This window comes from Artibeus jamaicensis, unplaced genomic scaffold, assembly GCF_021234435.1.
Source record: "Artibeus jamaicensis isolate MK-2021 breed Jamaican fruit bat unplaced genomic scaffold, CSHL_Jam_final contig_729, whole genome shotgun sequence".
Lineage (NCBI taxonomy): Eukaryota > Metazoa > Chordata > Mammalia > Chiroptera > Phyllostomidae > Artibeus > Artibeus jamaicensis.
Window position 1 is genome coordinate 6,632,652 of NW_026521939.1, and position 16,040 is coordinate 6,648,691.

General features: G+C 49.4%; 1 protein-coding gene across 4 annotated transcripts in view; it reads right to left on the reverse strand.

Annotated features, from left to right (window-relative positions):
• Positions 1-635, reverse strand: part of RMI2 (RecQ mediated genome instability 2) — a 40,955-nt gene extending 40,320 nt beyond the window's left edge. For all 4 annotated transcript variants that reach the window (XR_008392806.1, XR_008392805.1, XM_053672191.1 and 1 more), the window contains exon 1: positions 320-635. Coding sequence is in view for 2 of the 4 variants with exons in the window: in XM_053672191.1 (XP_053528166.1) it covers positions 320-620 (301 nt within the window). In the remaining 2 variants the exon portion in view is untranslated. The remainder of the gene's footprint in view (positions 1-319) is intronic.
• Between the last annotated feature and the right edge of the window lie 15,405 nt (positions 636-16,040).

Here is a 16,040-nt window from a genome sequence, read left to right on the forward strand (position 1 = left end):
TCCCAAAACTTGATGGGGGGGGGGGTGGATCACCTACCAGAAAGGGGCTCGTTACAAATACAACTGCTGGGGTGATCCCCTCCCTGGAGATTACGACTAGGAGGCCTGGGGTAAGGTTCCTAGAAACCTACACTTTAAAAAACCCTGCAAGTGATGCTTATAGTCAGATCAGCCTGGATGACGCTTGACTGAGGTTAGGACAGGAAGGAAGAAGGGTCCTGAGGAGGGAAACCAGCAAAGGCCAGAGAAGGGACGACCAAGCCCTGCTCTCTGGCTGCACAAAACAAGGGTCAGTCCCCAGTTAGACTGCGGCCATTACCTGGGGCGAGGCAGGGCCGGCCGCGCGGCACCCGCTCCAGGCCGCAAACCGAGAAGGCCCCGCTCGGGTCCCGCAGCCGCGCCTCGCCGCCGCCTGCTGCCACCACCGTGCCCTGCATCCACACGACCGTAAGCTCCAGCGGCCCGCGGCCAACCGCTGCCCGTGACAGCCGCCACGCGCCCGGGCTGCCTTCCGCGTTGCGCCGCAGCTGCTCCGCCAACACCTTGACCGGCGGTGACGACGGCAGCCTCACCGCCGCCGGGCCGCCGCCGGAAAAAGAGTTGGTCGCAGCTGCAGCCATTCCGCTAGGCGGCTGGTTTCCCGCCAACTTTGAGAGGCCCGCGGGCACCAATCAGGGGCCAGATGGTGGAGCCGGCCAATGGTCGGCCAGAAGGCGGGACCTCCCGTCTGAGTGGCCCTGATGACTAGCCGTCCGTCAGGAGTGCGCATGCGCACGTAAAGTAAATAAACGCTCCCAAACTAGGAATGAAAGGATGAAATGAATTGAAAGAGAAAGAGTAAGTGGAGGCAGGTAAAGAGCTCCCTGTTTAATGCACCTCAGAATCTGACGTGCATGCAAGTCACCTGGAGTGAGTATTCATCTTTACATCACTTTCCGTAGGAGGATACTCTGAAGTTAATAAATGTTAGCAGGATGAGCCCATGTTTACTGGGGATGATTAAGAATCGAGTCAAGAGAGAAGAATGGGAAGGGCGGGACAACTAGTAAAGATGACCTTCCTTAATAACACTATTAAATAATTTAAAGTTGATAAATATATTACTATATTTCTTCACAAAAGAAATGCACATTATTGTAGAAAATTTAAGAAAGGAAATAAAAAACTAAGAAAAACTGTAAAAACCACTCATATGTATCCACTGCTAATATTTGGGTGTATTAGCATTCAAGTTTTTAAAATATATATGGATATATAATTATGATGTGCAAATATTGTTTTGTATATTGTTTTCACTTAATAATAAACACGTTTCCATGCTTCCTCTTGAATGACCACATAATACTCTACTTGTCTCACTACTCATTTAACCAATATCCTAGAGTTGGACATTAAGGCTATTTCCAGTTTTTCACTTTATAAAATTGTTACTTTGTACCTGCTTACAGCTACATTTTTATGCATATGTTTCAGATAAATTTCTAGAAATGGAACTGCTCCCTAAAAATTTCATGTCCCGTATCAGCAAAATCCAGAAATCCTAAACCAGTCCTTAAAGTGACAAAACTTTAAAGTCAAAACTTAAAGTCACCAGTTCTTAGGAGACTGTATACCCAGGACTTCCTGCAATACTGGGCATACCGAGGGTATTCAGCAGCAGCTTGTTTTTTATGAAGCAGCTAAGACATATTGAGTCAGACCCTGTCCTAAGAGCTTTATAGGCAGTATCTCATGAATCCCCACACCCTCTAAAGACTGTTCTACACAGAAGAGGAAACAGGCTAGGGGAAGCTGGGTGACTTGCCCATGGCCTCTTTGACAATAACCTTTGAGGGGTCATGGCCTGTATACCTCAATCCAGAGCTGTAGAGTAGCCAGGCTTCTGGTTTGAGTAGGGAGCAGGGACATTAACCAAGAGAGAATTCCACCCCTTCATGCCTGGTGTGCTCCCACTGGCCTTCCCCAAGGCACCCGAAGGCCAGAGAAGTGACAAGGAAGGGAGCTGGTGTAAAGACAGAGGCTCCCAGGCCTCTCTTCTAAGCCTGAGAATATCCCTCAATTCTCTTGGCTTTCAAGTTTACATACATACACAAAGACCTCACGCCCCATGCCTTGATGCTGGTTTATTAGCTCCTGATGGTGTCATCCATATGTCTGGAATGTAGGCACAGGGAACTGCACATGGAGGGCCCAGAGAAGAGAGAGAATGGAAATACTGGGCAAACTGCCAGTGTTTCAGAACAGCTGGGATGCAGAATGCCAATGGAGGAGTGTGGATAGACAAGGCTGTATCCACATAACCTTGCTGCTTATCCCAGTTTTTCAGGTGACAAAACTGAGGTTAAGGCCAATGACAAGCTGGAAACCACATGGCTAGTGAGGAATACAGCCGGGACTAAAAGCCAGGTCCGTCTGACCCCAAACTTCATGCTCCTTGAACCATATATGCCATCTTACTACCCACACTTGCTCACCTCCTGCGTCAAAGATTCCTCTGTACATTTGCTCATGCTTAGATGCCCACAGTGGCCAGGCAGGTAACCCTGATGTAGCAGGGACAAACTGGCTTTCATGTGCCACAATAAAGAGGCCAATCACACTCAGCCAATGGGCCCTGTATTGCCCAGTTTGATATTTCAAGACATTTTAATAGGTGATCTCCACATTGTAAAAAATTGTTGGTGCCCTGGCCAGTGTGGCTCAGCTGGCTGGAGCATCATCCAGTGAAGGTTGTGGGTTTGATTCCTGATAAGGGCACATGCCTAGGTTGTGGGTTCAAACCCTAGTGGGGGCACATGGGAGGGAACCAATTGATATTTGTCTTATATCTCTCTGTCTCTGTCTCTCTCTCTCTCTCCCCCTTTCCCTTCCCCACCCCCCTTCTCTCTAAAAAGCCATGAGAAAATGTCCTCGGGTGAGGATAAAAAATAATTAATTAATTAAAAATTGTAACATTGTTGACAGCCTATACCGGTCTAACAAAGGTTATGTGCCATTTGTGGGTGACTCTGGCCTGTGGGCAGGCAGTCCACAAATTTGGTCCCTATAATGTGAGCTCTTCTATTGCCTGGGCAGTTGTGTGTTAACTAACATGCTGCTCCTTGGAGCCTCCTGAAAAATATCCAAGGGGCTGCTGTGTTTCAACAGCTCCCAGAGTTGCACAATTGGAGTCTTAAATTATTGCTGTGAACAGACAACTGGGGTCTGTTGACACACGCTGCGGAGACTCGCCTCCGCAGAAGATTATCTCTCGCTACCCACCACCCTCACTCTGGGCCTGAAATAACCACCTGGGCTCCAGCTTCCAAGTGAGATCAAAACCGCCCAGAAATGGATTTCCTGGCCCATGAGGAAAAAAGGTAAAGCAAGGGGACTTCAGGGCCTTGGCCTCACTCTTAACCTACCCATTTACCAGTTTCTAGGCAAGTCAAAAATGCTTCTGGTTGCCTGGAATAAAGACCAAACCCTACCACCCTAAGAATAGGGGCTTGTTCTAGAAGGATATACATGTAATGGCATCTTCAAAATAGCAGTAGTTAGCTGAGCTGCGTACCATGCCAGGTGTGCCATGCCAGGTGTTTCAAGTGCAGTCTGAAGACAACCCAAAGAAGAAAGTACTTCCCTTAAGCCCATTTTATAGATGAAGAAATTGAAACTCAGAGAGGTGATGTGACCTGCCCAAGATCGCACAGGTGGTAAGAGGTGGAGCCTGGGATTCTGATCCCCACGTGGAACAAAGGGTCTCTCTCAGATATCTTACAATAATAAGGCCCCAGGGGGAAGGGGACTCTTACTCACTATTCTGGGTCATCATTAGGGAAAAATTCCCTGTGGATTTAAAAAACAAAAAATACAGGTTCTGGCCAAAAAAAACCCCCACAAAAAACCAAAAAGCTCAGACAACTGGAAATTTAATGAGATGCATGCCAAAGTATGCAGAGCGTTTGGGAGTATATAAATGCAACTTTCTCTGAAGTGCAACAAAAAGTAAGGTGGATGGGGATGGGTGGATAGAGGCAGACAGAGGTGCTATAAGGTGAGTAAACTATTCACTGTAGAATCTAAATGGTGCACTCATGGGTGTTCACCATACAGCTCTTTCAATAATAATACAATGTCAGGGTGAGTCAGATGCTAAAGTGATTCTGAGACCCACCCTACTTACTGGTCACTAATGCCCTCCCCCACCCAGTGACAAGCAGGCTTCCTATGCACTCATTCACATAACATTACCGGAAGGTCACTGGACAGACAGAAACTTCTTGGCCTCTGGTGCCCCTTTTTCTTGACTCCAAGCCAGAGCATGGGGCCTTCCTTTCCACAGGCCCCAGCCATGGAAACTGCAGGCCCAGGCCACATTGGGGAGAGGTGGAATTACACACCTCAATGACCAATACTCCTGGGCCCCCTGCACCAATGGTGATGCCTGCTTTTCCATGCACACTCGAGGTGACCAGCTCTACTCCTAGCTTAGTGGAGGAACCTGTAAGCAAAATTTACTTTTTGGAAGTAAGAACCATCCTTCCAGGCTAATAATAACAGCAGCAACTGCTTCTGCCACTACTACTACAAGCCATGCATGGTGCCAGCTGCTATCGCTATGCCTGCTCATTTCATCCACAGACTCCTGCCAGGGACCTTTACAGAGGAGGAAACAGAAGCTCAAATGCACTAAGCGTAAAGCAACCAAACCTATGTGGTGATGCAGGATTCTGATACGGGAAGGCTGTGGTGCAGGTCTGCAACTTATTATCACCACCAAGATTGTGTTACTGAAAGAGTTGCGCACATCCCACCATTTAGATTCCACAGTGAACAGTTAACGCACCATATCGCATCTCTGTCCACCTGTCCTCTCTACACCCACCTGTCCACCTTACATTTTGATGCATTTCAGAGAAATATATATCTATGGCCAGTTGATTTTTGATATGGATCGACAAGATCATTCAATGGCGAAAGAATAGTTTATTCAACAAATGGTACTGGAACATCATGCAAAAGAAGGAAGTTGGGTCTCTACCTCATGCACATACAAAATGGATCAAAGACCTACATGTAAAAGCTAAAACTATAAAACTCTTAGAAGAAAACATGGAGATAGATCTTCGTAACTTTGGATATGGCAATAGATTCTTAGAAATGATACCAAAAGCACAAGTAGCAAAAGGAAAAATAAATTGGACTTCACCAAAATTAAAAATATTTGCACATCAAAAGACATTGTAAAGAAAGTGAAAAAACAATCTACAGAATGAGGGAAATATTTGCAAATCATAATATGATGAAAGTCCAATATCCAGAATATATAATAAATACTTGCACCACAACAACAAAAAGACAAACAACCCAATTTAAACACATGCAAAGGACCTGATTAGAATTGTTCCCCAAAAGGATATAGAAATGGCCACTAAGCACATGAAAAGATGCTCCACATCATTTATTCATCATTAGGGAAATGCAAAAAGGCACTAAGCTGGAATCTGAGCCTGCATCTGTCTGACTCCAGAGGCCTGAGCTTCCTGAGTCTGTTCCCTCACTCCTCCAACACTAGTCCACATCTTCTAAGGGCCAGTCCAGGGAGGTGAAACAAGGTCAGATCTCCTGGGGGCTGCATGGCACTGGTGGGGCTGGGAGATGAGTCACCGTCAGTGAAATCTGAAAACCTGATGGCTCATCACTCTAACAAACTCCTGTCTCTTTGGGGTCACTGATGGATCTCGGCACAATGTCTGGGACACAGTAGTTGTTAAATACATATCTGTTGAATGAGTGAATGAATGAATGAATGAATGAATGAATGGCAAGGTTATGGCTTGACAGGTTCTCTGGGAAGCTGGCAGACTGGCAAGCAGGTATATTGGAAGTAGCACCTGCCTGGTAGTGAGAGAAGCAGAAGCAGAGGGAGGAGCTGAAGTGTGATGCTGTCCCACCAGAAGTTCTGGAGCTGGGACAGCCCTGCAGAAGTGTCCCATCTGGGGAAGGGGGTTGGACCTTTGTACTCCATGTTGACTAGTCGTAGGAGTTGAGGGTGTGACTTGGGGGCCATTCCCAGAGAGGGACTCAGCTGGGAATCATCAACTACCAGCCCTCCCAGCAGCTGAGGTGTGAGTGCCTGAGTCCAGATGGTGTATCCCATCCACACACTCACCACGGTGGCCCTACAGCAGGCAGTTTGTCTTCTCTCTCCAGGCTGCTTGGTTCATCTCAGCTGCATTTAGTGCCCATCAACATGCCTTCTTTCATTCAGCAAGCAGGTAGCAGGCACCCACTCTGTGGCAGACACTGTGCTGACCCTGGGGTTATAGAGACTTACAAGGCAGACCCAGCCCTTGTCCAAAGGGAGCAGCAATCAAGTTGGGGGACAGACATAGAAACAGTACCATAAGGTCACCTCTCTGCCTTCATCTCCTCCTCTCTCTCCCTTCATTCCAGCCCCACTTGTCTCCCTGCTGTGCCTCAAATGCACCTGTACCCTCTGGCCTCAGGACCTTTGCACATATCAAGTCTTTGAAATCCACCGAGTATTTGACACTGACAGCCTATCTCAGCCCACACTAACTACAGCTCAAGTGCTCACTTGCCTCATGTGGCTCACGGCTACTGTGTTAGTGTAGTTCTGAGTAGTGGAAGGCAGGGCCCCCTCAGCTGCTGGCAACATGGTCCTGGGCATAACTTACCCACATTTTCCCTGGTTTTTCAATAAACCACAAAACTACTGAGAAGAGCTATGCTTTCCCCAATCTGTCTCTAACGCGTCTATGAGCGCTCTAACCCTAAACCGGAGGCAATGCAAATATTATTCAACAGGTGAATGGAGAAGCAAACTGGGATACACCTGCACCATGAAATACTACTCAGCAAGGAAAAAATACAGCAACTTGGATGAATCTCAAGTGCATTATGTTGGGCAAAATAAGCCAGATTCAAAAATTAATGTACTGTAGCCATCCACAAAATGAAAAAGAAACCCACTGAATGGAAGAATGTATTTGCCAATAATACATCTGATAAGGGGTTAATCTCCAAAATATATAAAGTATTTGTAAAACTCAACACCAGGAAAACAAATAATCCAATTAAAAACTAGACAAAGGACCTGAACAGACACATCTCCAAAGAGGACATACAGATGGCCAGTAGACATATGAAAAAATGCTCAATGTCACTAATCACCAGAGAAATGCAAATTAAAATTACAACGAGATATCACCTCACACCGTTCAGAAAGGCTGCCATTAATAAATCAACAAACAACGAGTGCTGACCATGATGCGGAGAAAAGGGAGCCCTAGTGCACTGTTGGTGGGATTGCAGACCACTGCAGCCACTGGTTTTGAGGAAAACAGTATGGAGTTTCCTCAAAAAAATTAAAAACAGAATTGCCTTATGACCTAGCAATTCTACTTCTGGGAATATATCCTAAGAACCCCAAAACACCAGTCAGAAAGAACATATGTACCCCCACATTCATAGCAGCATTACACTAGTGAGAGCAGCCTCGGCTATTGCAATAGCCAAGATTTGGAAACAGCCTAAGTGCCCATCAGTAGGTGAGTGGCTCAAAGAAAGCCGTGGTACATTTACACAGTGAAATACTACACGACTATAAAAAGGAACTCTTACCCTTTGCAACAGTATGGATGGACCTGAAGAGTATTAAGCTAAGTGAAATAAGCCAGTCAGAGAAAGACAAATACCATTGGATTTCACTTATATGTAGAATCTAATGAACAAAATATACTAACAAACAAAGTAGAACCAGGGGTGTGGGTGCGTGAAACAGACTGACGGGTCTCAGGTGGGGCAGGGAGAAAGGGGACTGGATAAAAGAAGAGGAAAGGATTAGCCAAAGAACATATATGAGTAGCCCAAGGACACACGCAACAGTGTGGTGAAGGTCAGGGGCAGGGTGGGGGCTGGGCGCAGGTGGGCAAAGGGGAAAATGGGGGACATTTGTAACGGTGTCAACAAAAGAAGTTAACATTATAATGTAGGAGTCCATTCACATGACATTCTGCAATGGCTAAAATTATATAGTGGCTGGGGCTAGGAGAGGCTGGGGGGACTGCCTACAAAGAGGCAGGAGGAAGGTACTTTTGAGGTGATGGAGTTACTTTGTGTCCTGACTGCGGTGGGAGTCACATGAACCTCCCCCTGTGTGAACATTCATAGCACTCTTTCTCCCTTACACAGAGCAGAATCCCAGCCCCTGCTGACTCCGTGTAAATGGTAGCAGGCTTTCTATTGTCACCAGATGTGACCCAGCCAGAAAACACCATTTCCCCTTCAGGGGACTCAGCCTAAAGACCCAAGAAAGTATGACAGTGTGTGAGTTAATGTTTGAAGTGTACTGAGGGGTGAGGAGTGGGGTGTGGCTGCCCACCGGGCACAGCGGCTGCTTTTGGGCTGGTGAAGAGGCTCTGCAACTAGATGGTGGTGGTGGCCGCACAACTCTGTACATGTGCTAAATACCAGCCAACTGCACTTTAAAGTGACTAATATGTGAATTTCAGCTGTACTTTTTTTTATTATTATTTATTTATCTTTAGAGGGGAAGGGGGGGAAGGAGAGAGGGAGAGAAACATCAATGTATGGTTGCCTTTTGTGCGCCCCCTGCTGGGAACTGGCCTGCAGGGAACCTGCCTGCAACCCAGGCATGTGCCCTGACTGGGAATCGAACCGCGATCGTGTGGTTCGCAGGCCCGCGCTCAATCCACTGAGCTACACCAGCCAGGGCTCAGCTGTACTTTTTTAAAGGTTCAAACCAGAAAGAGAAAATGTCCTAAATTTACACCCAAGGAACCAAGACCTCTGAGTCTTGGTTTTAGTCCTTGGAGTTAACCTCAGAGAGGTTAAATGCCTTACCCAAGGACACACAGCCAATAAGAGGCAGATCCTGAATCCATCTGCCTCCAGAGCTTGAGTTCTTTCCACCGGACGTAGGTGATAAACTGGGTTACATGTCACCCCAGAAAGTGACTCGGTGTTACCTGGAAGCCCTGACCAACTGTTCCTTCTGTACCACAGATGACCTCAGGTCCATGTGCGTGTGGTTTCTAAGAACACCTTTTCCCAACCAAAACTGGAGGCACAGTCCAGGCCAGGATCCCCGCCTCCCTGAGTCACGTGACCGAATGTATCTTCCAGGGGTGTAAACAGGAAAACAGAGCTGATGTACTGTACCTGTAGTGGATCCCTTTTCCCAAAATGATGACAGTTCTGAGAAAGTGTAACTGTTCTAGAAAACTGAGACTGAGCAAGCAACATCTTGCATGTTTGTACAGAAAAGAAACACACCAAAAAAACCCAACCCCTTTGAACAAGGCACTGAATAGGAATGCCTTATTTCATGGGACAGGGAGGAAAAGTGGGGGACACAGGTCATTGAAATAGCACCCCAAAGGCAGCAGGTACATTCTTTGGTGGGTTTCAGGTGGGCTTAGGCTGAGAGGTGGACGGATGGGCATGATGACCACCCGTCCAAGTCTAAAGCTGTTTCTCTGAACCAGAATACCCTAACTGCCAGAAAGAGGTAGTTTCTTACTTAACTGTCCTGGGGCTGAGTTTTTCTGGGGAGTGAGAGGGGGCATGACTTTCATGGCAGGGTCACTGAGGCATACAGCACTGTCACCTGAAAAACTCAAAAACCTCAGCCTTGCAAAACAGACACTCTTGAGTGAACCCAGCTGGGGACAGAGGAAGTGTGACTCACCCTAAGAGATTCTGAACAGAAGGCTGCATTAGGGTACCACAGGGGGCTGGGACCACAGGAAGGTCAAGTTTGCATGAGCTCAGATATGAACTCTGGGTGCCCCCCCCCCGCAGCTGTTCTTGGGGTCCTGTCGGGTAGGCAGAGGGTGACTGTAGAGGGCTGAACAGTGCTAGCCAGGGAGGTTGAGGGAGAACCACTGTGCCCAGGAACAAGGAGAGGGGATTGAGGAAGCTGGAAAGAACCAGGCTCCAGGAGGGGTGGCCAGGGGGAGCCCTTGGATGAGGGGAGAGGAACACCAACTGTGTGCAAAGGTTACCTCAGCCACACCATCATCCTGCCAGGGAGGTTTGATGTGGCCCCATTTTACAGAGAGAAAGACAGAGTCTGATCTTTTCATTTCTTCCTTCAACAAGTATTAACATTTACTGAATGCCTGTTGTGTACCAGACACTGGGATGCAGTAGTGTATAAAGCAGAAAAGGCTCCTGATTTTGTGGAGTTTACAGTTTGGTGAGGGGTAGGGAGAGAGACAGAGGTTGTTTTGGGTGATGTGTCTGCACATAAAAGAAATAAACCAGGACGGGTGGAGATTGGCTCTTTATCTGGAAAGACTCTGTTAGCCGGCAAAGCTAGTCTGAGACCTGAATGATGAGAGGGAGCCAGTGATCCAGGGGAGGGCACTCTAGACAGAGGGAACAGCAAATGCAAAGGCCCTGGGGTAGGAATGACCCTGTGTGCTTGAGGAACAGAAAGCCTAGTGTGGCTGGGTGCAGTGAGTGATGAGGTGGGGAGGTGCTTTATTCTAAATGCAACAGGGATGAGAGGGGTGGGGAGAGAGACTGACTGACTCTGATTTTCATTTTAACAGGAGGCTGTGTAGAAAGTGGACTGTGGGAGCAGAGAAACAGGGACACCAGCCCAGAGGTGGTAACTGCAGTAACTGGAGATGGCTGTGGCCTGGAGTGGGGTGGTATGGGGAGATGAAGGTAAGTGGCTGGTTTCAGTCCCCGCCCCCACCCCCACCCCAGCAGCCTCATGAAGGGTGACAAAGAGGAGTCGAAGATGATGCCCTGGGTTTGGAGTCTGAGGTGGATGCTCTCTTGACTGAGACCAGGATGATTTGAGCAAGTGACCCAGCCAGGTGACCGTCCCTCCTTCTCCCTAGAACTCTCATCCCCTCAAAGGAAAGCCCAGGGTGCTCACACCAGCATTCTGGGACCTCTGCACTTCTCCCTCCTCTTGCCTTGCCCCCTGACTTCACACTGCTCCCCAAGGCACGGAGCTCTTCCCACTCTCTCCCTCGATATGTCGTGCTTGGGGCCCCTCCACACATTCGCCCGCTCCATTCCTCCTGCCAAAGGGCCCTTCCTCCTCCTGCAGGCTGAGTGGAAGCCTCGTCCCCTCCCGAGACCCCTCTAAAGGGCTGTGTCGGCCAGTGGCTCTAACGCCAGTACCTACTTGATGCGAATTCCAACTTGACCACTTTAGCGTGTGATCCTGACCAAGTTCCGTAACAAGACTCAATGTCATCTACAAAAGGAGATTGAAGATGTAAGTGCTGACCACAGGGGGGTGGCTGCAAGGTCAAAGAAGGAGCTCTCACTCATTTAGCTCCTGAGATATAAGAGACATCCAACAACTGTTAGCCAGTGTTATTTTCAAGTGGAACGAAAACATGTGGGGAAGCAACCACTCTCTGGCAGTTCCATGTGCTATAGCTCAGGGAAGCACACGGGGATGTACGAAAAGGCTGGGCCCACCGTAGGACTGTCCCATTCCTGAAGGTCTCACCTGATGGGCTCATGGATGACTGCCTGTGTCAACTGGACTTGTGAAATCTTTCCCGCACCAAGGCAAGGACCCACACACTACAGCTGGCCCCAGGCAGACCCACTCAGGGCCCAGCCCCTGTCCGGTAACACCTGGTGCACTTCATCTCTGCTCCCTGCATGGAGGACATCCCACCTGGTTTTACCTAAACAAAGGTCCAGGCCCGCACACCTGGAGATGCTGTGGGTAGATTCATTCCTTCAGGAGTTTTTCTCTCTGGTGATTTGGGCCCTGGTGATCCCTGAGACCGGCCCGCAGGACGCATCCGCGTTTCCTGAGGCAGCTCTGCTCTCACCAGCCCCAGTAGTGCATGACTTTCCTCGGGCTCCTGTGGTTGGCTTCATGTCACAGATGTCCCAGCCTCTGTAGCTGACAGTGGGGCCAGATGTCCTGCCTTCATTTACATCCCCTCCACACCCTGCAGCTCGAGTAGTGAGAAGGGGAAGCCACAGGCCAGGCCAAACCTGGTCACAGTGCCCACCACCACTGCTGTGCAGTATCTGCTGGAAACTAGACCTTGAGATTTACAGGAATCAGGGCCGTTGAGCAGCACTGAATGTGAAAGCAAAACTCACGCACGCACACACACACACGATTAGGTACCCAGAGGTACACATTTGTGTATGCACACACATGAGGCACACACACTCCTCTCCCTGCAATGCCCCCCTTCCCAAATGGGGACTCTCACTACCCGCACCCAGCAGGAAGCAGCCCCCAGCAATCACAGCTGATCTGAAGTGAGGGAGAGAGACCTGGGCTGGGGTTCTGGCTGTGTCCCTGCTGGCTCAGTGCCCGATTTAACCTCTCTGAACATCAGTCTCCATTATCACTAAAGTGGAGATAATCACAACACTAACAACCTGCTTGCTTGAGACACCTGGATTTCAGAGGCAACATGGCCAGCCAAGCAGTAAGCAAGTGCTCAGTAAAAGCTCATTAAAGGAATGAAAACGAATTCACAACAGATGGAAGGGCCTGCCATGCTTACAAACAGAACCCTGGGAATGTGCACAGCAGCCCCAGGAGGCAAGAGGGCTGTCATCTTACAGCAGAGGAAACTGAGGCCCTGAGGGTTAATGACGTCTGAGTCACTAAGGTCTTCAGTGGAGCCGACATGTCCTGACCTCGGCCCAGCCAGCAGTCTCTAGGGAGAGGCAGGTCCAGGCATGAACTCACTGGGGCCTGCCTGGCGCCATCCCATGGGAGTGTCCCTGGCCTACCACGCTCCCCACAGGTCCTGGAAAGGTCTCTGGCCAACTGGCATTAGGGGCCGGGGAGCAGGGAACCCAGGGGCTGAATGGTGGGGACTGAGCTAAGGACACCAAAGGCCAGAGAGGGGAGGGGAGTTGCCCAGGATTACCCAGCATATCCTGTTTCCTAGGACTGCTATAACAGTTACCGCACACTGGGCTAGAACAATAGAAATTGCTTCTCTCACAGTCTGGAAGCCAGAAGTTTGAAATCCAGGTGTCAGCAGGAGCACACTCCCTCCGAAGGGTCCAGGGGAGAACCCTTCCTTGACTCTTCCAGTTCCTGGTGGCTCCAGGCCGCCTTTGCCTTGGACCTGTGTGATTCTGACCTGCCTCCATGTTCACACGCCCCCTCCCATGTCTGTGTGTCTGAACATCTCCTTCTGACTTTCCCTGACAGGGGCATCTGTCGCAGGGTTTAGGGATCACCCTAAATCCAGAGGGATTTCTCATCTGGAGGTCCTTAATCATATCTGCAAAGACCTGTTTTTCTAAATAAGGTCACATGCACAGGTTCTGGGCGTTAGGGTGCGGACCTATCTTTGGAGGGACCACTCTGCAACCACTTGTACCAGTAAAGCCGGGGCTACTACCAGGCAGAGCCCTTTCCATGTCTGGAATATCATTAGCAAGACCAGGGTTAGGATAAGAGACAGATTGTGGAGCTTCCCAGCCTGGCTTGGTGGCTTTTTTTTTTTTAATTATTTATTGATTTTAGAGAGAGAAAGAGGAAGACGGGAGAGAGAAAGAGGAAGGGAGACAGAGAGAAAAAGAGAAACGCTGATTTTTTTTTTTGTCCCACTTATTTATGCATTCACTGGTTGACTCCTGTACGTGCCCTGACCAGGGACTGAACCCACCACCTTAACATATCAAGACAATGCTCTAACCAACTGACCAACCCAGCCAGGGTTGGCTTGGTATCTCGATCTTACATTTTATTTGCTGTGAAACCTCAGGTAAGTAGCTCACCCTCTCTGTGCCTCGGTTTCTTCTGTAAAATGAAGATAAGACAGTGCTTGCCTAAAACTTAGAAAGCTCTCAATCAATATTTGATAGGTAAATACATAAAATCATATCTGGCATACTATGAAGGCTCAGTAAATGCTGACTGTTGTCTAAAGGCACCTGGTATAAAGGATTCTTCACCAAGTGACAACCTGGGTTCTCTTTCTCACTCCTCTGCCCCCATTCAGAAAGGCAAAGAAGGTCAGAATCGTCTCACTTGTCAGACAGGAACATTAAGGCCCAGTGCAGGGGTGGGGGTAGGGGGTCAGCCCCAAACTTGGTGTCCTGGCCCCAGTGGAAGGTCCCTTGTGCTGGCTTTCAGACTAGGTCTGACCCCCGACCCTATCTTCCAAGCACAAAGAGAAAAGCAGGACAAGTCAGTAGGTGTTTCATTAGCTAAAATAAAGTGAAAGCCAGGCCTCAGAACAGTCTGGCAAAGAGCAGCGGCTCTCAAAGGTTGGCGCCTAGGTCAATGGCGTCAGTGTCACTGAGAGGCTTGTCAGGAACGCATGTTCTCAGGCTGCCCCAGAGGTGCAAGAGCCCTGGGCAGCTCTTAAGATACCACGGATGCATGTTGAAGTTTGAGGACCGCTATCCCAGGGAGCCACCCCCCGGTGAGAATCCTGGATTGCCACCTAAAGCTGTATGGCCTTGAGCACACTTCATGTTCCCAGGCACCCACTTCCCGGCTGGAAATAGAGGTGAGGCTCATGAGGCTGCACCAAGGCCTCCATGAGCTCGTACCTGGCACTGTGCGAGTGCTGATCACTGCAGTTATTCCACCTTAGTGACCAGCTGTCATCTGACAGTGCGAGCTTCTGTGTGTGTGTCTGTGCGTGTACACACGCACATGTGTGCACATGTGCACACAAAATATCCTTTTTAGGAATTTTAGGAATTTAGAAATGTAGACATCCATTGCTTTGCTTCAAAAGTGCATACTTTAAATACTTTAAAATATTTTTAACATTAGTAGTTAATCCCACCAGTCAAGTCTGCCGATCCTTGAAATCTAAAGTCAGGAACCAGTGCTTTAAGGTCAGAGGTCACTGTGACAAGCTCTTTCACAAGTTGGTAAACCGGGCTCTCTGGCAACTGCCTGGGAACTCAGCTGGCACCAGGGGCTTGTTCTGGGCCCTGCTGGGGGTGCCGACCCCACAGGAAGTAACGCTGGCTGCCAAGGAAACTTCACGGAGCTGGTCCTGCCGAGCAAACGGGAATGGGCCATCTCCAGCTCCTGGGGCCCTCGGAACCTCACAAGGGCAGAGGGCACCCACAGGGGTCCCTCCACTCTGCCTGATTTCCAGGCGGGCCACCCTGGCTCAGCAGTCTTGAACAGGGGGCCAAGCGCCAGGCTGCTGACCCAGAGGCGGAAGGCAAGTGGGCCGACTGGGTTCAGTGACAGAGGCAGTCAGGCCTCAGTGTCTGCATCTGCAAAATGCGGGTTCTGCAGACAGAGGAGACGCTGGCACCTGTGAAAGGCGACACCAGGGCAGGTTCAGCTCCCCAGCACCACCCGCAGCCCCACTGGCCCTTTGAGGAGGGACAGGGCATCACCAAACATCAGGGGAGCGAATGACGGTGTGGACGCCACCTGGGTGGTTACTCAGCACTTACTACTGTGGAGAATTCTAAGGGCTCTACTTGTATTTGCGTATTTCATCTTCACAAACAACCTCAAGGAGTTATTTTTTTATAGGCAAGGAAACCAAGGCACAGAGAAGTTTAGTTGCCCACAGACACACAGCAAGTCAGTGTGGAGCTGATTCTGACCACACACACTGGTTCCGGGGCCAGAGCCCACACTCCCTACACACAGCTCCAGGGCCCTGTGGGGCCAGGTGCTCTGAGGGGAGGAGCCAGGCAGGACACAGAGAAGGCAGCCAGAGGGCTGCTGGTGGAGGAGGGGCGAAGTGGGCAGAGGGCAGAGGCCACTCACAGAAAGGCCCAGGAGTCACCAACAACAAGGGAGGAAGAGCCAGGAGAGTGGGACTTGCTGCCGAATCAGTGGGTTCCCAGGCCACGTGAACAAAGGAAGGAGTGTCAGTGGCCCTTCCAGAAAGCAGCACGGCAATTACCGGCTGCCCGAAACCGTGCACTCCCTTTGAAGCAGTAATCCCATTTCTTGGAACCTCTCCAAAGGAAATTCTCCCCTTCCCCTTCCTGGGGGCCAAACAGTAATGCAGATGGCTTTGTCTCCCTGCCCAGGGACCACACGCATTTCCTGAGAA